The 22,400-nt window shown below is 38.1% G+C and overlaps 2 protein-coding genes across 2 annotated transcripts in view; one reads left to right on the forward strand and one right to left on the reverse strand.

Moving 5' to 3' along the window:
* Positions 1-22,400, forward strand: part of LOC113650532 (lactose-binding lectin l-2-like) — a 214,377-nt gene that overhangs the window by 45,558 nt on the left and 146,419 nt on the right. The gene's annotated exons all lie outside the window — the stretch shown is intronic.
* Positions 15,104-17,749, reverse strand: LOC113650564 (type-2 ice-structuring protein-like). The gene is made up of 8 exons (XM_047800754.1): positions 17,691-17,749; positions 17,533-17,612; positions 17,214-17,234; positions 17,097-17,120; positions 16,112-16,221; positions 15,613-15,747; positions 15,397-15,508; positions 15,104-15,279 (listed from the first exon to the last, which is right to left on the reverse strand). Exons 2-8 carry the CDS (start codon positions 17,591-17,593, stop codon positions 15,209-15,211), a joined length of 534 nt encoding a protein of 177 aa, XP_047656710.1. The 5' UTR covers positions 17,594-17,612; positions 17,691-17,749; the 3' UTR covers positions 15,104-15,208.

Raw genomic sequence — 22,400 nt, forward strand, 5'->3', positions numbered from 1 at the left:
GATGATCATGAGGAAAGTGAAGGATCAGTCCAGAACTACATGGGAGGAGCATGTGAATGATCTCAATGCAGTTGGGACCATAGTCGCCAAACAAACTATTGTAACACAATACTCCGCCATGGATTGAAATCCGTCAGCGCAAACAAGGATCCCCTCCTCAAGGAGGCACATGTACAGGTGCATCTCAATAAATTAGGATGTCGTGGAAAAGTTCATTTATTTTAGTAATTCAACTCAAATAGTGAAAATCATGTATTATACAAATTCAGTACACACAGAGTGAAGTAGTTTAAGTCTTTGGTACTTTTGTTTGTGATGATTTTGGCTCACATTTTGTTTCTCATAAAAAAAAAAAACATATTGTACTTGAATGTGTGTAACATGCCAGTTGTGATTCCATTTTATGAAAATAAAAAAATCCTGAATCTCAAAATATCCAAATATTTCCTACGATCAATCAAAGAAATCATGTACAATACATACATTTACAGCATGGCAACATATTTGCAGCATGGCATGGGAGGGGGATCAGCCTGTGGCACTTTTGAAGCACTATTGAAGACCAGGTTACTTATTCTTTGATATTCTATATAGATGATATTCTTTTTCAGAAACTTCCAGCTGATCCTAAATCTCAGATTGCCGGCTGAGCCTACGCTACGCTTCACCTTTGCACTGCCGTACACCCTCCTGTGGCCCAGGCTTAGAGCCTGAATTTCTGCCCAAGTGCCCCTACAACCCCTTAAAGGAAGGAACTAGTTATTTTCTCTTTTTATCACTGACTTTCTGTTGCACTAAAATTGCACTAGAAATCTAAGAGGAAATAAAATCATGACACTGCTTGCTCTAATCCCATTTCTGTGCATGTTCTTTCGTGTCCCATCTCTCTCTCTCTCTCTCTCTCTCTCTCTCTCTCTCTCTATATATATATATATATATATATATATATATATATATATATATATATAATTTTTTTTTTTTTCTGTGTTTGTCTCATTCATTAAATGTCATAATTTTGAGCCACAGGTGATTTGTCTCTGAGTATAGCTCACAAATTAAGGTACCTGCAATATCTGGTCTGAACTACATGCTCTATTGAGTTAATTTAATTTAAATTACGGTATACAGTAAAAGGAAAGCGAATCTTTCTTGGCCGGGAAGATACCGCCTTCATAGAATTAATAAAGGTTACACGGCCTGTTCGCCGGACGAACAGACCAAATAAGCGTAACGTTAATTCCAGTACTGTTAATTTCAACTTAGGTTAAAATATTTAGAAGTCACTATAACACGTTATAGTTACTTATAAATATTTACCTTGCTTCGCGAGCCAAAATCGCTACATAAAATGGTGGAGAATGCGGGCATGTTGTTCAAACTTTGCTTTGTGAGCTAACTCAGTGTCAATTCATTTGTGTCGATTTACTGTGCGTTTGAGGTGAGATAGGTCGCTACGTAGACTCAGCTAAAGTGATCATTATTTGAGTTTATTTTATTTGTTTATTCCTTTTTTTATTATTTTTATTTATGAGTCACGATTAATCGAAAAAAAAAAGAAAAGAAAAGAGAAGAATTAAACTGCAGTCATAATATTAAGAATCCCTCGTAAAGACGAAGAAATCTCTTTACTGCACATTTTAATATTATCAAGATCAGCTGTGGGGACGAAGAAATCTCCCCATAGCTTGATTAAAGATTGATTTGAGCGCGTTCCTCTTATCATCTTTTAAGGCCTTGTATTTGTATCGCTGTTGAAGTCATTGCGTGGTCCAATTTCGTTCAACCAGACGATAGCACTCCTTTAGGTTTAACCATCGGAGTAGCTAACTGATGCGTGCCTAATGCAGATCCAATTATAAAGATACTGCTGACCAGTTGTAAAAAATATGTAAAAGGAGTCCCAAACCTTGATCAAGTAACTAATAAGGACAGCGAAGAAACCCTGTTCTTTTGTTTATCTGTTTATTTGGGGGGCAGCGAAAAAAACCTGACCCACCCACTGTGTGCCGTTGAGTAGCAAAAACTGTTGAATTTGTGGGAAGGAGAAACCTTTCCTCAGTTGTTAAACTGTGATTTGAGTAGTGTAACTCTTATCAGCTAATTCTTAAGACCTAATCTTACATATCAACAGCGAAGGAAACCCTGTTGACTATATATACTTCTATTTTACCTTTATTATTAAGTTTCGTCCTCTCAATCTTACAATTTTATAGAGGTAGCGAATAAAGCCTGCTTCCTTAATTTGAACCGCTCGAAATAAGGTCGCATGACACGTAGAGTCGAGACTAATCTTACCCCAAACGTTATCAATCACACCTACTAGTGAAATGATTTAGGGAACCACACTTCCAGATAAACACCAAGGGATAGGTTGTTAAGTAACTAGTATCTTTACAAGCACCCCCCACTTCTAACCCCTATATTCAGTGAGTGTGAACTAACTCTCTCTCTCTCTGCCACCTGGTTTTTGTGGTTTGTGCCTTCAATTTTATTTCATTTTTATTTTTGTATCTTCGTTTATTATTCTTTGTTATTCTTAATTTTTTTAATTATTTCCCTTTTTATTATTATTATCAATTTTGGTTGTTTTTGTTGGTCCCGTTTTGTTTTATTACTATCAGTAGTAATTTCTTTTACTGAATTTCTATGTTGACATTTCATTATCTGCTTTTATTGTTTTTTTTTTTTATTATCACTATTTGCATCTCTCTCTTTTCTCCCTTCTCATTTATTTGCTTCCCACTTCCTCTCACTTATTTTAAATTAAACTTTAAACAGAGAGTGAAGCTAAATTTAAAATTCAGTTTCAGCTATTTGGTTTCAACTTTATAACTCTTCCCCATCCAGGCCTCGTCCTGCTCTATCACCTTTGTGTTGTGAGTTGATCAGTCTATGTTCATTCTATTTAGTTGAGGCATAAGGTAAAAACCTAACTGGGAAATCATCACAGAAAAACTTAGCAATTTAAAGTAGCCAAATTTTTAGATTACCCACTAGGCAAATTGAGTGGACAGCACGTTCTTGCCTATTAGCGTAGGCCACCAATATTGTAAGAACTTGCATTGGCCCTTGTCTCAGTCTCTCTCTTCGCCAGTGAGCCGGCATGTCCAGACCCTCCAGCCATGAGACACACCGGGATCAGCTAGAGACCTGGTTGAACGCCATGACGGGTACCCTTCTACCCCGAAACTGCTGCTGATCTGCAACACCTGAGCCGGGAACAGCTTGATGACAACCTGAGTGCAGTGATGTCTCATAACCCAGCACAGGACTATAGCCACAAGGAGCTGGCCAAGATCTTCGGAGCACTGACCTACAACCTCTTCGCCCGGGTAAAATGGATGAAGGAAAAAAATTCTCGTCTGCAACAGGAATCGTTGTCATTACAGATCCAAGTTGAGGAGGCTCAGAGGAACCTGGCACAGGCGCACGACCAGCTAGACCCAGTCCAGTCAGAGACTCGGAGTCAACGAGGAACAGCAGACGGAGAGGACACAGAACTGCAGGAGGAAGAAAAAGGACTATAACAGGCCCTGACCGATCTCCATGCGGACCCAGCACGCAGAGAACAACAGGAAAAGGACACTCAGGAGGAACTCCGACAAGCCAAGGCCCTTTTGATAAGAGCAGAGACTGAACTTAAGGATAGAGTTGCCAAAGCTAAGGCATATGAAATGCATCTACAAAGTGACCCTGAAAAGGAAATACCAAATGTGGAAGTTCCCTTAACCAGTGGACTCATACCCCCAAAACAAGAATCAACATTCCAAAAGGGGGGTGAGAAATCCCGACTCAAGAACTCCCCAGGGTGGGAGACTTTTCAAGAAACCCCGCTTTCCAGTCACAGTGTGGCCCCTAAGGAATTGGGCAAACTGGCTAGAAACATCCCTACTTTCACGCCAGACCCTGCAGGAGGCTATGACATACATGTCTACCTGCAAAACATCGACTTTCATTTACAGACCGTAGCTAATGTCACTACACGAGACCAACTCTACCTCCTCATGACCACCTCCAGCCGCAAGGTGCGGGGCGTCCTGGATCGGCAACCAGACAAGATCAAAAAGGATTACCAGAAGCTTCGAGACAGCCAAAAGCCTATGCAAAGCAAAGGGGGGAGGCAAATAATCGACATCACCCCAGTCGACACGGCCCTCCAAGCATTGTCCCGGCTGCCAATCCCGATCACCACGATTCACCTGCCTTTGACCATCATAATCTACCTACCAGCCGACCTTCATAACTGTTGGATGACGAAGTTTCCCTTCATCAGAAACTTCGGCACCCAAAAGGGGGGATATGTAGCGTCTGTAGCACCCTAAATTTCAACATCTACTCCTCAATTAACCGATGAGCAACCCAGTTTTACACACACACCTGGCTCCAGAATGTCTGGAACGTACACAAAGACCAGATAACCCCATGCAGCCCTAAACGACTCATAGGGGCCCTAAACCAGAACACACACACACACACACACACACACACACACACACACACACACACACACACACACACACACACACTCACACTCACACTCACACAATGAGATATTCCTTTTACTAATAAAACCCGAAGATAAGAAACTCTAAGGTTCTTATTCTTATAACCCTTTTTCTAATGTGTTCTTCTTTTAAGGCTTGCCTGACTTAAAAATATTTGCTCCTTAATTTCCTGACAAGGGTGTATTTTATTCATGTGTCAGAAAACAACATTGTATTTTAAAATAAGTTATACTTTGATTAATGATCTATGTATGTAATGTACCGCTGCCTTCATGCTGTCATTACCCTTCATGTTTAGTATCCAAATGACCACAAAATTACCGGTTACTCATTTTTCAAGCACTGGTGTATTTTATTTGAGTACGAAAGGCACCATACCGTCTTAATACACCCTGGATCAAACTTTAAAGTCATCTAAAAGTTTGATAGCTAAACCACGCCCACAGACACCTGAAACAAAGGGAGTTTTTTTCCTCCAAAACCTTGACCGAAGTATTGGTCATCTCCCCAAAGATGGGTGGAGTTCGCGACCTTTAAATTGTCACAAACACCATTAATCCGTGGTCAGACTTTCGGAACAGCTACAAGACGACTCCATCTTCCTTCAAAGAAGTTCCAGCAAGCTTCACTTCCAAGAACGACAACTGCTCTGATCTTCAGGAGAACTTGGAAGAACGTCTGACCCCACCCTAACTGACTCTTCAGAGATTTCTCTGTTGCATCCGGACTCTTGTGCAGTAAGCCAATGCAAGTAACCGTTTCCTTTACCAACCAATTTAGATGCGTAATTTTAAGTAGGAATCTTTCATTGAATCATAAGGTGAATTTAAGTTTCTGTGACGATTTCCCAGTTAGGGTGTGATTAATTTTTTGAGTCTAAGTTTGCCATTCCTTTGCTTCCTTTCTCTAGTTTCTTCTTTCCAGTCTCTTCCTCCCTTTCCCCAATTTAAATTTCTTTTGTTTTATTTTATTTTCATTTTCGTTTTCCCTATTTCTTTTGTTTGTTTGTGTAGTTAGTTTTATGTTGTGTTTGTCTCATTCATTAAATGTCAGAATTTTGAGCCACAGGTGATTGTCTCTGAGTATCGCTCACAAATTAAGGTACCTGCAATATCTGGTCTGAACTACATGCTCTATTGAGTTAATTTAATTTAAATTATGGTATACGGTAAAAGGAGAGCGAACCTTTCTTGGCCGGGAAGATACCGCCTTCATAGAATTAATAAAGGTTACACGGCCTGTTCGGCGGACGAACAGACCAAATAAGCGTAACGTTAATTCCAGTACCGTTAATTTCAACTTAGGTTAAAATATTTGGAAGTCACTATAACACATTATAGTTGCTTATTAATATTTACCTTGCTTCGCGAGCCAAAATCGCTACACATATGAAGTTGGACACATAATAACAGCTACTACTACAGTAATTATTGTCCTTAATATTACTACTGCTGTATGGAGAGATTTATGTTGATATTGCTTTCCAAGTTATTCTGTTTCAGTCAGAAAAGGAGTGGTTTTGAATGTTAAGCAGAGTTGTAAATATATTTGGCCCAGAGAAGGGACTGGGCCCAATCCATAAGGTGGTTAGCACAGAACATTCACAGAAACCTGTACAGGAACCTACCCAGGATAATATGCTGGAACCTCTGTCTACCGTTGGATTCAGGTTGGAGATTGTTTAATTAGCTTCTGCATAAAGCTGGCTCACACCCTGGATGTGAATTGAGGACCTTGGTCGCTCATGTCATCTTTGCGTATGGCAACGTAGCGGAAAACATGGTTTAACAAAAGCTGTAGGCTAATGAGAGACTGGGGAGAGGGATACTACTGGATATAGGGAAGATGTAGGCTGATGGGAGACTGGGAAGATGGAAATACATTGATGCAAATTTTGGTTGGGTGCATCCATATCAGGCCACCAAAATATATTGGGCTTCAGGTGAGGTATTTACATTTGAGGTCTTGATAAAAAATAAGAAATGTTATGAAAGGCTCGTTTATTAGCATATCCGTGAAGGAATGGGTATTAAACATACAGATAATGTGATATTAGGAAAACGTAATAGTACATGAAAGAGAATTAAATATTTATTTTCAAATGGATGAATAATTTAGATTTGTGGTCTATATATACTATTTACTTGGTCTATATTTTGAATGTCTGTAAACCCTTATATGACTGAGTACAAACTCTTAAGAGAGGCTTTTCTATCCTTTTCCATCCTGATAAGCAAAAAGAACATTTTTTCTGAAGTCCTCACAAATCTCCATTGTTTTTGCAATGATCCACTTCCACAAACACCTTTCATGAACATCAGACTTTGATATATCTCTATTTTATTTAAATAAAATAGGACACTCATGGAGACCTGATTCATTACTGAAATCAGATGGACTTGAATTTGACCTTGAAATTAAGTACTAAACCTAGATGTTCACATACATTTGCCTCTCAAAGATATATAATAATGGAACATTTTCCTGAATAAATATATTGCCAAGTATATTATGTTTGTCCGTTCTGTTAATTGGGTTAACTTTACCTGCTTTTGGGACTTCTTTTGGACTGCTATTGGGTCATATTTATGCAGAAATATAGAAAGTTCTAAAGGGTTCACAAACACTGTAGTATACATTTAATAAAAATAAATAAATAAATAAATAAATAAATAAATAAATAAATAAATAAATAAATAAATAAAACAAGAGGTAAATGTTATCAGTGCCAGGGAGGCTTCCTCGTACTTTGATTATTTGGGCATATCAACTGCAGATAATGAACATGTTATGATGTCTCAGCTCTATTCGTAAAAAAACAATGTCAGAGGCTTGGTCTCAATACACAGTGAAAACGAATATCAGATGTTAAAACTCTTATTCATACTCCTGACCACCTGAAGGAGCCTATATGGATTGGCCACAATGGCTGTCAGAATGTTAAACATTCTGTAAAAAACACCAGAGTTCAGTCATATATGTTGGCGTAGACTGCTGCCCCCGCGACCCGGCCCCGGATAAGCGGTAGAAAATGGATGGATGGATGGATGGATGGAATCATATGACTGTATAGTGCATGACGTATTGACTTAAACATGGTCACATGAAAAACCCCTGTTTTTACATGTTTTGTAAACAAAGGCACTGGCCATTTATCCAATTTTTTTTAATCCAAGTTTTGTAACACAGTCATCACAAAGATCCAAAAACTGTTTGCTTGCTCATAGTGGATGGGGAAAATGGCAGTTGCAGCTTTAGTGTTATGGTGTAGTTGGCAAACTTCTTACTTATATTTCACAATAAGGGAATTTTTTATTTAAGGGGTGTTTGTAATGATCATTTAGCTGGATGATATTATGCTGAAAACACACATTGTCACCCAATGATTTTGTTACTGCACATGAATAATTTAATATTATACACTGTGTACTATAATGTCACTGGAGTCAGCTTATATTACACTTCTGCTGGAAAAACGTGATTGCTCGGTTTTAGAAAACTGATCTCTAGCAAAGTCACTTAAAGTATACAGTGTGCATAGAACTCACTTACTCATTTCTCTTAAATTCCATTGTACCAGTCTCAAAAGTGTTTCCTTATGCAATCTGTGTTAAATAAGGTACTGGTACCCAGTGTTGTAATGTAAGTATACACACACACACACACACACACACACACACACACACACACACACACACACACACACACACACACACACACACACACACACACACATTCCTGTCAGGATTGTCATATACAGCTACTAGTATAGCAGTGGTATCTTTCTCCATGGAATTTGGGGCTGCTGTCCAGTAGCAATAGAAATTTGTTTTGATTTGAAACAAACTCTGTGATGTTGTGTAGTATTAAATAAAGAAGCAATTAAGGCCAATCGCACAATTCTTTACTTTATGCTTTACACATAACACGTGCAACACTCTTCATCTTCATACTCAATCCCCAAATCTTCTTCTCTACCTTACATCTCATTTCTACATTCCCCATACTGCGCCCTATTGTTTAACCTGAGTATAGCAATTACCAGTGCATAGGTAGAAGACACCACATTCCCCCATTACATAAACAATACATCCTGAGGTAACTTAACATAAAGAATTTTCACCCACCATTGCATATGAACATTTAAGCATTAGTACATTAGAATAACTGTTCTTTCAAGAAACTGTATTATTGTACCTGCATCAATTAAATTCAATACTCAGATTTAGTACCCATTCTCTTGAACATCAACAAGTAAACAGCAATAAGAGCCTTCTGAGTTCAAAGACAACATGTAATCACATATGCATTTCACTTCACCATAATTCTACTGTACTCTCTTATTTACTTTCGTAGTCTTTTAACCAGCTGGGTGGTTTACGTTGCCTAGCGGAACGTCTTTCTGTATTTTGTCCAGTGTCTGTATTTGTAACAGGGACTTCCACAGCCAACTGGTCTGACGGCTGTTTCGGTATCTCAGGAAACAAAGATTACTGAGATGAGTGCCACGTCCGTCCATCCGACAACTTGTATGTACAAGGACCTACACGTTTGGTTATTTCCACAGGTTTTGTGAACTTTGTGTGTCCTTTGGGAACGTGTGTTGTTTTGCGTACACGCACTTTATCCCCCACTTGAAAAGTAGGCGACCGTGCCCCACGTTTGGCATCGTAGTACCGTTTCATTTGCGTCTGTCGAGTGGATACCCGCTCTCTGACAACCTTGTCACGGAGGTTACTGGAAGACGGCGTGAACACAGTGAGTTTTGTTCTCATTTGCCTACCGTACAACAGTTCGAATGGAGAAACACCAGTCGTTGCATGTGGAGTAGAATGGTAAGTTTGCAAAAAACCCAAGACTGATTGTTTCCATTGTTGTTTTTGTAGTATGATCAGTTGCACCCAGTCTTTAAGCACTTTGTTAAATCTTTCCACCGCTCCGTTAGCAGCCGGATGATATACCACCGTTCTGATGTGGACGATATTTCGTTCCTCCAGAAAGTCACCAAGAACTGAAGAAATCAGCTGAGGACCATTATCCGTCACCAGACATTCTGGGTTTCCATGTCTGCTGAAAACAGAGTTCAGAAATCCGACAACTGCTGAAGCTGTAACTGACGGTGTGAATGCAACTTCTGGCCATTTTGAGTAGTAGTCAGTAAGTGTAATAGCATATCTGCAGTCATACGCAGCGGTCTCAAATGGTCCAACTATGTCTAAGCCCACTTTTAACCAAGGAGCTGCAGGGAAAGGAACTGGTTGTAATGGAGAAGCGGAAGTCTTTGCAGTTCTGTCCGACTCTTGGCACAGTGCGCAAGTAGCAATTTGTGTCTGAACCATAAGGTCCAAGCCTGGAAACCAATACAACTCTCGCAAGCGTTGTTTCGTCCGAACTATTCCTGGATGGTTCTCGTGTGCTAAAGTGACCATTGTTCTGCGTAAAGCTACCGGCACTAAGAAACGTGAACCTCTAAGCACTAAATCATCCATGGCACACAATTCCTGACGCAATTTGAAGTACGGCAGCAATGTTGGACTCAGTGCTTTTGCTGAAGTAGGCCAACCTCTGTCAATCTGAGCTCGCAAGGCAGAGAGTTCAGGGCAAGCTTGTGAAGCAGCTTTAAACTCAGCAGCATTAACAGCAGTCTGTGCCGTTGAAAGTAGCGCAACAAGTTCAGGCTCAGAATCTGCATCCAAAGCGGTATCGACTGGCAATGGCAGTCTTGATAGACAGTCCGCTGTATTGTTCAAAGGACCTGCACGATAAACAACATCATAGTTAAAGCACAAGAGACGTGCAGTCCATCTCGCTATTCGCATTCTGGCTCTGTCTGCGCCCTTTGTACAAAGCAAAGTAGTTAGAGCTTGGTGATCCGTGCGAAGCGTAAATCTGTGCCCCCACAGATATGTTCTCCACTTTTCAACTGCCCATATGCAAGCTAACGCTTCTTTTTCCACAGGGTGTATTTGCGTGAACACTGCTCCAAGACCGTAATCCGAAGCATCGGTTGATATAACAGATGGTAAGGAAGGGTTGTAAAGGGCTAATGCTGGACTTGCAACCAACATTTTCTTCACTGCAGCGAAACAATTTTCCATCTCACTGTTCCACTGAAATGAACCTCCCTGGCGAAGACATGCACGTAACGGCTCAACTACGGTAGCGTAGTTGGGTATAAACTTGTTGTACCAAGAGAGCATGCCTAAGAATGAGCGCAAGGTAGTTGCGTCTGTGGGAGCTGGAGCCTGTACTATGGCTTGTAAGTGTTCTGTGTCAGGCTGAACACCTTGCGCAGTCACTAAATGTCCCAAGAAGCGCAAGGACTTCTGTTTAAATTTACACTTTTGCGTGTTTAGTCGTAATCCAGCTGTACGCAGTCTTTTCAGCACTGTGTTAAGCACAGCATCATGTTCAGATTCAGTACGTCCAAAGCAAATGACATCATCAAAGTAGTTCTGCATAAAGGTATATCTTATCTTAAGAGCGCAGTTTGGTGGAAGAAATGTCCTGCAAAAAGCCATGCCGTGTGTGTGTGTGTGTGCATGTGTGTGCATGTGTGTGTGTGTGTGTGTGTGGTGTGTGTGTGTGTGTGTGTGTGTGTGTGTGTGTGTGTGTGTGTGTGTGTGGGTGTGGGTGTGTGTGGGTGTGTGTGTGTGGGTGTGTGTGGGTGTATGTGCTTAAGTTACCTATTGGTCAGATTACACACGTGGTTCAGAGCGCGGTCATGCAGAGGGTGTTCCCATAGCGTTTCGACGCAGCGTCTCGTTCCTCAGGGAACTAGGTTTACGGTCGTAACCTAGAGATGTTCTTACCCTACAGAAAGGCCATCTGGAGATTGTGCTTGCATCACCCTGCTTCTTCTTTAGGGATTCCTCACCAGACTGGGACGTCTCTGTAGATATTGGTGAGGTGCTGAGGAATAAACAGATGCTGTTTGTCACATAAGGCTCTGAGCCTACACAATGTCTGGCCTAATTCATTACCCATTATACTGCTGTTAGCTGACAAGTCTGTTACAGACGTCTATGCATACAGTGCCTTGCAAAAGTATTCATACCCCCTGAACTTTTTTACATTTTGACACATTACAACCACAAACAAAAATTTATTTTATTAGAATTTTATGTGATAGACCAACACAAAGTGGCGCATAATTGTGAAGTGGAAGGAAAATGATAAATGGTGTCCAAATTTTTTTCACAAATAAATATCTGAAAAGTATGGCAGGCCGGATCAGATGGCTGGCTGGCTGGCTGGCTGGCTGGAAGTGGAAAAAAGTCTGAATTTTGGACCGGGTGTCACATCCAGAGAATGACAATGGTTGGGCTCTGGGACTCACCCAGGCGGAGTGAGAGCTCTGGCTGCCTGGCTGGCTGGCTGACCGGAAGTGGAAAAATGGCATAGTCTGAATTTTTGGACCAGGTGTCACATCCAGAGAATGACAAGGGTTGGGCTCTGGGACTCACCCAGGCAAAAATGTGGCATGCATTTGTATTCATCCCCACTGAGTCAATACTTTGTAGAACCACCTGTCGCTGCAATTACAGCTGCAAGACTTTTAGGGTATATCTCTACCAGCTTTGCTCAACTAGAGAGGGAAATTTTTGCCCATTCAACTAGCTCAAGCTCAATCAGATTGGATAGCGAGCAAAAAAAAAAAAAACAAGAATTTCTTCCAGGAAAACATCTTTCTCAACTGTGAAAAACAGAATTAGAGCAACAAGAAAAATTAATGCTTACTATTGCTGCTGAATTGACAGTTGTAAGACACAATATGCCTGAAGTATTGGAAAAGTGATGCAAGGCTGGTGACTTGGATAAATTTCTTTAAACCTGCAAATATCTTTCTTTTGGATACAGTGAGATGACCTAGTGTAAATTGAAAGTTTATAACAATAAAATTATTTACAATTTACAACCAAGTCTGGTTGTATTACCCTACCTACCTAGCATCAGACAATAGTCAGACAGCATCCCAACTAGCTGGTAAAGAGACTGGAATGTTTAGGGGCTAAAACATATACATATTTTTTCTTATGATATGGTGGACACAAAAAGAGAATTAGTGATCTTGATATGTATATGTCTCCTAGATATGTAATTAGGCAATTGTTTTTTTCACAATAGGCATAACAGATGCTCACTGTTTGTCAGCTTGATGTGATGTTTAAGTGACAGCTCAAGGTTAAAATCAGCTTCTAACAAAGCTTATAGTATGCATGCTATAAATAGAATAAAATAAATGGTAAAATGTCACAAGTTACATTAAAAAAGTATTTGTGAAATGCAACCAAAACTATTTGGAGAGTAACAAACATTTAAATATGAAATGTAATTTTTATTCTGAAATATTGAACTATACAGGGAACTTACATTCAGCATCCTGAAGATAGTCTTGCCAAAAATCCAGTGTGGCACTCCTGTTGAAATCGCTTTCAGAATGAATTATTTGGAACAGATTCTCCAGATTGGCTGCTGTTAAAGCCTTCTCAGGCGTCACGGAAAGACATCATTTGCAGAGGGTACCTCTGGAGGGCATCTAAGACACCAAGCGCCTTTAAGCATCACAGAACCTAAAAGAAAAATGTATAAATGCCACTGGTTTAAGCTTGGTTCCAGAAAAAAAAAAAAAACAGAACAGAATACAGATCCAAAATTCAGAAAAAAAACACATAATATAAATGTTATAAATTGAGTTGCATTTCAATGAGTAAAATAAGTATTTGATCCCCTACCAAGCAACAATAATTCTGGCTCCCAACAGACTGGTTATGGGCTCATGTGGTAAACAGATTCATTTAAGAAGGTGCTCCCAACAACAACTGTGTATAAAAGCTTGGTGAGAAGGAGACTATTGGAGCGATTATTTACAAATTAAAGAAATACAAAATAACCATCAGGGGGACACGGTGGCTTAGGGGTTAGCGTTTGCTTCACACCTCCAGGGTTGGGGGTTTGATTCCTGCCTCCGCCTTGTGTGTGAGGAGTTTGCATGTTCTCCTCGTGCCTCGGGGGTTTCCTCGAAAGACATGCATGGTAGGTTGATTGGCATCTCTGAAAAATTGTCCGTAGTGTGTGTGAGTGAATGAGAGTGTGTGTGTGCCCTATGATGGGTTGGCACTCCGTCCAGGGTGTATCCTGCCTTGATGCCCGATGACACCTAAGATAGGCACAGGCTCCTCGTTACCCGAGGTAATTTAGATAAGCGGTAGAAAATGAATGAATGAATGAATGAATGAATGAATGAATGAATGAATGAATGAATGAAAATAACCACCAATCGCCCTCATTCTGGAGCTTCATGCAAGATTTCATCTAATGGGGTAAGGATGATCATGAGGAAAGTTAAGGATCAGTAAAGAACTACATGGGAGGAGCATGTGAATGATCTCAATGCAGTTGGGACCATAGACCAAACAAACTATTGTAACACAATATGTCGCCATAGATTGAAATCCATCAGCGCCCACAAGGTCCCCCTTCTCAAGGAGGCACATGTACAGGTGCATCTCAATAAATTAGGATGTCGTGGAAATGTAATTTGTAATTTTAGTAAATAACTCAAATAGTGAAAATCATGTATTATACAAATTCAGTACACACAGAGTGAAGTAGTTTAAGTCTTTGGTACTTTTATCTGTGATGATTTTGGCTCACATTTTGTTTCTCATTAAAAAAACATATTGTACTTGAATGTGTGTAACATGCCAGTTGTGATTCCATTTTATGAAAATAAAAATAATACTGAATTGCAAAATATCCAAATATTTACTACGATCAATCAAAGAAATCATGTACAATATATAAATTTACAACTTCTAAAAATTAACAGTGCAGCATGGCATGGGAGGGGGATCAGCCTGTGACACTGTTGAAGCACTATTGAAGACCAGGTTACTTTGTTAACAGCCTTCAGATTGTCTGTACTGTTTGGTTGGGTCGGGTGTTTCTCATCTTCCTTTTGTCAACACCGCACACATTCTCTATGGGTTCAGGTCAGGCAGGTTTTTTTCAATAAACATTTATTACAAGTATCGTGCCGGACAGAATTAATGGATGGTCTCCCTTTGATATTCTTTTTCAGAAACTTCCAGCTGATCCTAAATCTCAGATTGCCGGCTGAGCCTACGCTACGCTTCACCTTTGCACTGCCGTCCACCCTCCTGTGGCCCAGGCTTAGAGCCTGGATTTCTGCCCAAGTGCCCCTACAACCCCTTAAAGGAAGGAACTAGTTATTTTCTCTTTTTATCACTGACTTTCTGTCGTACTAAAATTGCACTAGAAATCTAAGAAGAAATAAAATCATAGACCTCAAAATGTATGCCTTTTAACTGCAAAACAGATTTCAGGGAAACTTCAGTACAGTATTATATCTGGCTATATAAATATTAATAAATATTATACCTCTCAGACCCCTGGTGTCCACAGAACCCATTTTGAAATATCACCTTAAGGGATCGTGGGATGTTTTGACAAAACAATTCTGCATGTGTGATACTGCATGTGTGATGTGTTAGATGGATCTATCTCTCTGAGAGTGTATTTAAAAATGACAACAAAACGATAAACACGAAGAAAATAAAAACATACACAACAAATAATTTTTTTTTTAGATTTTTTTATTGCTGAAGTTATGGAAGTCTGCCACAGAATCATTTTATAAATTCATCAGTGATGTTTGGTGAGATGCAGTAGGAAGCATTTCAGTAACTTTCCTTGGCACACACAGAGGCATAGCGGTTCTCACAATTAATATCATTCCAGTTTTTAGAGGCTACAGATAACAGAAAAAATAGACTTGTAAATGGCATGGTATTTGAGTTAAAAAAAAAAAAAAAAGCAACACACCACAAGCTATTGAGATACATACAGAAGAAGAATTTTTGCTTACCACCAGCATTTATATGCACACAGCGCTCTCTGTTTTCATAATTATCTGGTTGTCCTTGTCTCCACTTGGTGAAAGTCAATTTGGTGCCATCAGACCAAAAGAATTGAAAAGCCTGAAAGATGAACAGAGGAAATCACAAGGTGTTATAGTTGATAACATTTTTGAGGTTTAAGTCAATAAATCATGCACCATACAGTCAGATGATCCCCTGCTTACCTTCTGACAGTCACTGAGGCCGATGTATGTTAGAGCCTCCGTGGGGTCAAAACTACGGATAAGAGCCTTTATCTGCTGATATTCATTCTCACTGTGTATTGAGACCAAGTGTGCATCAAAATCCTGACAGAATTTCTAGAAAAACAAACAGAACTGTAACATCATTGCATGTTTTTACCTGCAGTTATTATGCACAATTAAGGAACTGACACTATATACATCTCATAAATAAATCTCATTTTAAACTTCATACATGTACCAAACAGTTATAGTAGATATTGACCAAGACATAATCATTCATCTATTTTAGAATAAATATTTTATTTTCTGCCCTGTCCTGTTACTGTGTTACTGTTCACAGCCTTTTTTCTAGTATAAGATATACTATATATTATTTTATATATTATATATATAATATATAAAATAATCCTTTCACAGTTTTTTTACCTTGGTGTAAGTAGAGAAAATGTAAATACATTTGGAAAGAATTAAAATATACCTCTGCAGAAGCCCAATCCAGATTGTTGCCGTTGTACAAGTAGCAGCGACCGGAATAGTAGGACCATCCAATTGGGCATTTGTCAGAAAATGCACGTATTAGTTCCTGATCTAAAAAGATATACAATATTATATATATATATATATATATATATATATATATATATATATATATATATATATATATATATATATATATATATAATATGCGTGCACACACACACACACACTCACACACACACAAGTATGCATTCATATTTACATACGTATATGCACACACACACTTGTCTTGATATGCTGAAGCATTACAGTTTTTCTTCACTAGAACCAGTATGACAATGTCCCTGTGGACAAAGCAAATCTATAAAGACATGGTTTCCCAAAAGTGTAGCAAAGGAACCCAAGTGTCCCCTGTGGAGCTTGTGGAGCTTATTATCACATAAAACTAGAACAAGATGTTCAAAAAACATACTTCTAGCCATAAAGTATACTTTGCTGGCTATAAAACGTTGTTTTAAAACATACAGTACTGTGCAAATGTTTTTACGCATAAAATCTTTCTGTTAAATCCTTCTGTTTTAACATATATCCTAAGACAGACTCATTGATCATGTCTATGTGGGGGCCAAACCATCACTTACAAGACCCCTTGTTCTTCTCTAAATAGAAGATAATTCTTAAAGACATGATTCTTGCTTTAATCTTTTAGCTTTTGGTCTCAGTATATTCATTTTTGGCTGCTATAAATTACCTTGCAGCCCTTATTCATTCAGTTATGGCCTTAATAAATTCACTAGAAGCCTTAAGACTCTGTGGTGATAAAAAAAGAACCACTATTTTACCCCAATGGTTTTGTATATTTATAACTTCTGTAATAGAAAATCATCAGTTTAAATAAATTAATTACATAAAAAGAAAGTAAAACTGGTACAAATGAAAACTGGTATTCTTAATATCATACTGATCTGTGCAGGTATTTTAATTACCTTCCACAATGTCAGGATCAGCCTCTAGAAACCAGAAGAAAGGAAAGAGTAATTTAAGTCCTGGTGGTTACAATTACAATTTAGCTGCTTTTCAAGATTTTAATATTTTAATTTTACCTGATATTGGGTACTCCACAGCTTAAAAGGAATTTGGGGAAAGGTCATCATTTTTGGTCAATTATTTTTTCGATGTTGTGTATAGATACAGATGACGAATTTTAATGATGTTCAAAAAGAAAAAAGAAAATAAATTAAAGAGAGAGCGATCTGCCAATCGCACAATAAGAACCAAATGATATATTTATTAATAATATGATATTTTCAAACAACCAAAATTATAGCTGTATTAAAATTTTACATAAAATGTATATAACATTCACTAACAATTTTATTTTTAGTTATATCCTAATATCCTTAATAGAGCTAAGATTCTTACCCAAAGCTGCTCCTGCTGTGGCAAGAATAAGAAGCATCACCACTTTGGTCTGAGAAGCCATAGTTCTATGTTTTTACGCACTGAAAGAAAAAAAATACATGATTTGTGTTAATGTAATAAGAATTGTGTATGTTATACCTCACCGCAACTCCACTTACATTTAATCAGGAGATTTTACTCGCTTGATGTAACAAATTAAGGTAAGTGATGATGCTTATATAGTGATACTGTCAGGAACTTCCTCTTTCCAAAGAAAATATTTTTATCTAAAACGAATAAATGATAATTGCACAATGCTGTAAATGTTCTGTGAAGATGCAAAGATAAGGACATGGAAATATTTGAGCTGACGAAGCATGTTATAATGTTTGGACATGTAATTATTTTTACACATACAATGTTATTGTGGCTGTACATTCAGACATGGATGAAGGATGAAAGTATATTTAAACAAAACTACAACTGTGCAGTTGCCAGAGATGGGGGACTCGAGTCATATGACTCGAGTCACAAATTTGAGACTTGAGACTTGCTTGAAAATATTAAAAAGACTCGGCTTGACTTTGACTTGACATTCATGACTTGAGACTTACTTGTGACTTGCACATGTGACTTACTCCCACCTCTGGCAGTTGCCCCCAAATATATTTGGACACTTAGACCACAGTTACAAATGCAAGAAATTAACTGTATATTACATGAAACTGCTGTTATTTTGTTCATGTTCCTGCAAATTGCAGCCTTTTTTTATTCTTGAAGCTTATGAATGGTTTTCCCTGCATTAGTTTCTCTGTACCAATCCTTGTTGTTTGTGTCTTGAATTTGGTGTAACAGACGGGTGTTCTGCATGAGCTCAAGGCCATGGTCTATATGGGAGTAATTGAGGGGTTCCAGAGTGACTGGTTTTGGTTCTGAAAACACATGGGTCAGTGAGAGTTTGTGTGAATTTTGTTCACCTTGTTTTATTTTCTTGTTGTTTGTGTCATCACCCAAAGTCTCACAACTTTTTTTTTACACACATTACATTTGCTTCTTCATTATTGCTTACAAACAATTGCACATAAATGAATTACATGTGTACTTGTTTCTACATTCTACTGCATGGCACAGAGGTCCCTTCATGTCTCTATCTATACAGCATACTGTTGAATTGCCTCAAATATATTCATCCCCCTTGGTGTTTTTCTAGAAAAAAACCTGTCCTGCTAGGAGATGAACCACCAACCCAGTATTAAATCTCTGGAAGACTGACACAGATTTCTGGAATCAGAAACTGGCTTGTATTTAGTGCCATCCAGTTTTAAGTCCTGAGCATTTTTTCAGTCCCTGCCACTGAAAAGGATCCCATGCTACGGTGTTGCCACCGTCATGCTTTATTGTGGGTATGATACTCTCAAGGTTATGGAAAGTGTTGGGATTTTTCCCATGATGGCCAAAATGTCCAGAGAACCAGAGAGAATGTCTTCCACATTTGTTTCTCTTTTTTCTCTTACCACCTTCCATAACGCCCCACTGTGTGAGGAGTGTATGGCTTAAAGTGGTCTTATAAACTGACACCACCATCTCTGCTGTGGATATCTGCAGCTCCAACAGTGTCAGCGAATCAAGAATTCAAGAAACCTTTATTGTCATTTCAACCATACATAGCTGTTGCAGTACACAGTGAAATGAGACAACTTTTCTCCAGGAACACTGTGCTACATAAAGCAATGACAGAGCCAAGGACTTAGTAAGTTAGTGCTAGCCAAATAAAGTGCATCTGTGCAACCTGGTGCAAACAGTGCAGGACAAGACAAAAATACAGTGCAGGACAAAAGACAGTGCAAACAAAAAATACAAGACATAACAAATAATGTAGCAGCAGTTGCATGAAGTAAAGTATTTAACTGCAACACAGCAATTAACTGAAATGTGAGAGAGCATGTGCAAAGAGCAAAAAACAGTGTCCAAAACAGCATGTAAACAGGTTGATGGATGTATATTGAAAGAGTGTTCATTTGGTGTAGGTCTGTGCAGCCCATACAGTTGATGTGTGTGTGTCTGTTGTGCTCAGTACAGTACAGTTCGGTTATTAAGGAGTCTGATGGCTAGTGGAAAGAAACTGTTACACAGTCTGGTCGTGGACTGTAGTGATGCCATTGTCTTTACATTTTATTATAATGAATATAATAATTCTCGGTGTGTGGACAACAAACGTCGGTACTCTCACGTTCTCAGTCGACAGACTTTTAATTGAACCCACCCGGTCCTCTTTTGTGTGTTTGGTTCTTTTCTAATTCTCCCTATATTAAGTGCCTCTGGGTTTGGTATATGCTGAGTTTCCTATGATCTATATTGTTGTTAAACCTTTGTATTTTGGCTGTCCTTTCAGATTTTTAAATCTGAGTCTTTTCTTGTTTATAGACCTTGTTTTCGCTTGGATTTATTTATTTTTTTTCTTCTGACTGAACTTTGCCTATTTTTACCTGTTTGTCTGGATTACGGTTTAGAAGTTGTGTGTTTCATTACTCACATGTTCAGGTTTTTTTTAATGCATCACCTGTTTTTTGTTTATCTTGCCCAATTGTACTTGCCCTTTGGAACTGTTAGGTCATTTGATTAGTTTCAATTATTCACTCTTTCAAGGTATTTTTTTTATTTAACTTCAAAGATTTGGACTGTTTTAGGTCTATTTAAAATCCAAATAAAGAGAAATTTGAATCGCAGGTTGTAAAGCAGGTTGTACAGGAAATAACAAAATGTTTGCATATCACTAACCTCTGGTCTCTTCGTTTCCTGCTATCTATGAATCTTATTTCAGTTAGGCTTTGTCATCTTGAAACAGAAGTTTGTTGCAGATGTCTGTATCACAGGAATCATCTGTTCAGTTTTATATCTATGATAAGTGTTGTTGTTTTTTTTACCACTCATGGATTACAAAGCATGACCAACAAACTTTTGCAACTCTTGTGGGTTGGGGTTCATTTTTTTGGCCTAAATTGCACACTAGTAAACAGTTCTGACAAAAAGGTCTAAAAATTGTATTCAATAACTAGGAGATGGAAATAAGAGTAAAACAATACATAAAACTCAAATTTAATGTGGTACATTTTCAATTCTGCACAACTAAGCATTGTATGAATATGAATCTTAGTTTTCTATTTTAAATTGATTAAAACATTAGAAATCATAAAAGTACAATAACTATGCTGTGTGATTTGTTAGATCCAGAGTGTCCAGAGTGTCCTCCACCATGGGAGAGGTTCAGGGTTCCCTGTGTACATGTGTAAGAAAGTACTACAGAAAATGGATGAATGGAAGAACAATAACTGTGCAACCCATTCATACTCTATTGAGCATAACAATACAAAAGCTGAAATTTTGTTAACTTCAACATCGCTAATTAAATATAACAGTATTAAATATCTCTCTCTCTCTCTCTCTCTCTCTCTCTCTCTCTCTCTCTCTCATTCTCTTTCTCTAAACCTATAAATGGTACTCCCGAGCTCTCAGTGTTCTGAGGTCCCTGTGTGTCCACTTCTTCTTTCTGGACTTATTTGATCCATCCTGACGTCCTACCCCTGGTTGGAGTCTCATCGCTTGGTGGTGCAGTCTGCTGGAGATAGATCTACATGGATAATTCAATTCAATTCAATTCAAGTTTATTTGTATAGCGCTTTTTACAATAGACATTGTTTCAAAGCAGCTTTACAGAACATAAACATAGAGCAGAAGGTAAACATAAGGAATAATAAAAGAAATAAGGAATAATGAAAGAAAAAGCATTAACAGAATAAAAATTCAAGATTATTATTAGATATAAATATGACCCATGGATAACACATGACCCATGGGATTGATGTAGATATTACTACTTGTAGACTATTATACTGTCTTTGAACTGCCATTGTGTCTGTCAGCTTTGTGCTCAGGTCTTCATCAGTGAACATTTGCATGAAGAAATTAGTGTTAGGTCTATGATGAATTCAGAAAGTTCCCTGACCTATTATTTCCTCAGCAGCTCTTGGTTGGAAAATTTCACTTGATAATAAAGCATTGTAGAAAAGCATTTACATTATTTACTGTCCAGTGTCACCCCAATGAGGATGAGGTTCCCTTCTGCATCTGCTTCATCTCAAGGTTTATTCCTCATATCATCATCAGTTTTTCCTCTCCAAAGATCACTTAGGACATATGTTAGAGATAAATAGTAACTTAATTTTAAACTTTGAAATTTTTATTATATGTTTCTATTCTTTTGTAAAGCTACTCTGAGATAATGTCAGTTGTTAAAAGTGCGATAGAAATACATTTAATTGAATTGAAAATTCAATATTAGCTGTGACACAAAATAGGACAACAGTTTGATGTAAGAGAGAATAATAATAATAATAATAATAATAATAATAATAATAATAATAATAATAAAAATAATAATAATAATAATAATAACAATAATAATAATAATAATAAAAAAACTGTTTTTTACATGTTTTGTAAACAGACACTTGCCATTTATCCAACAAGTTTTGTAACACTGTTTGCTTGCTCATGGTGATGGGGAAAATGGCAGTTGCAGCTTTAATGTTGTGGTGTAGTTGGCACACTTATTACTTATATTTCACAATAAGGGACTTTTGTTATGTTTATAATGATCATTTGGTTAGATAATATTATGCTGAAAACACACATTGTCCCATCTCAATGTGCCTTGTGCCCACTCACCCAATTTCAGTCAGGACCACTTTGTCAAGAAGGTTTATTGAGCGATATGCATACAGTTAGTGTTGGTGGTATGGTTCTGTTCTGGGCTAATTTTCCCGTGCACCTTCCATGCACATGCATGGACGGAGCAGGGAGAGCAGCAGCTGGAGAATCGAAGAGACTTT

The sequence above is a fragment of the Tachysurus fulvidraco genome, chromosome 1 (assembly GCF_022655615.1).
Source record: "Tachysurus fulvidraco isolate hzauxx_2018 chromosome 1, HZAU_PFXX_2.0, whole genome shotgun sequence".
Classification (NCBI taxonomy): domain Eukaryota; kingdom Metazoa; phylum Chordata; class Actinopteri; order Siluriformes; family Bagridae; genus Tachysurus; species Tachysurus fulvidraco.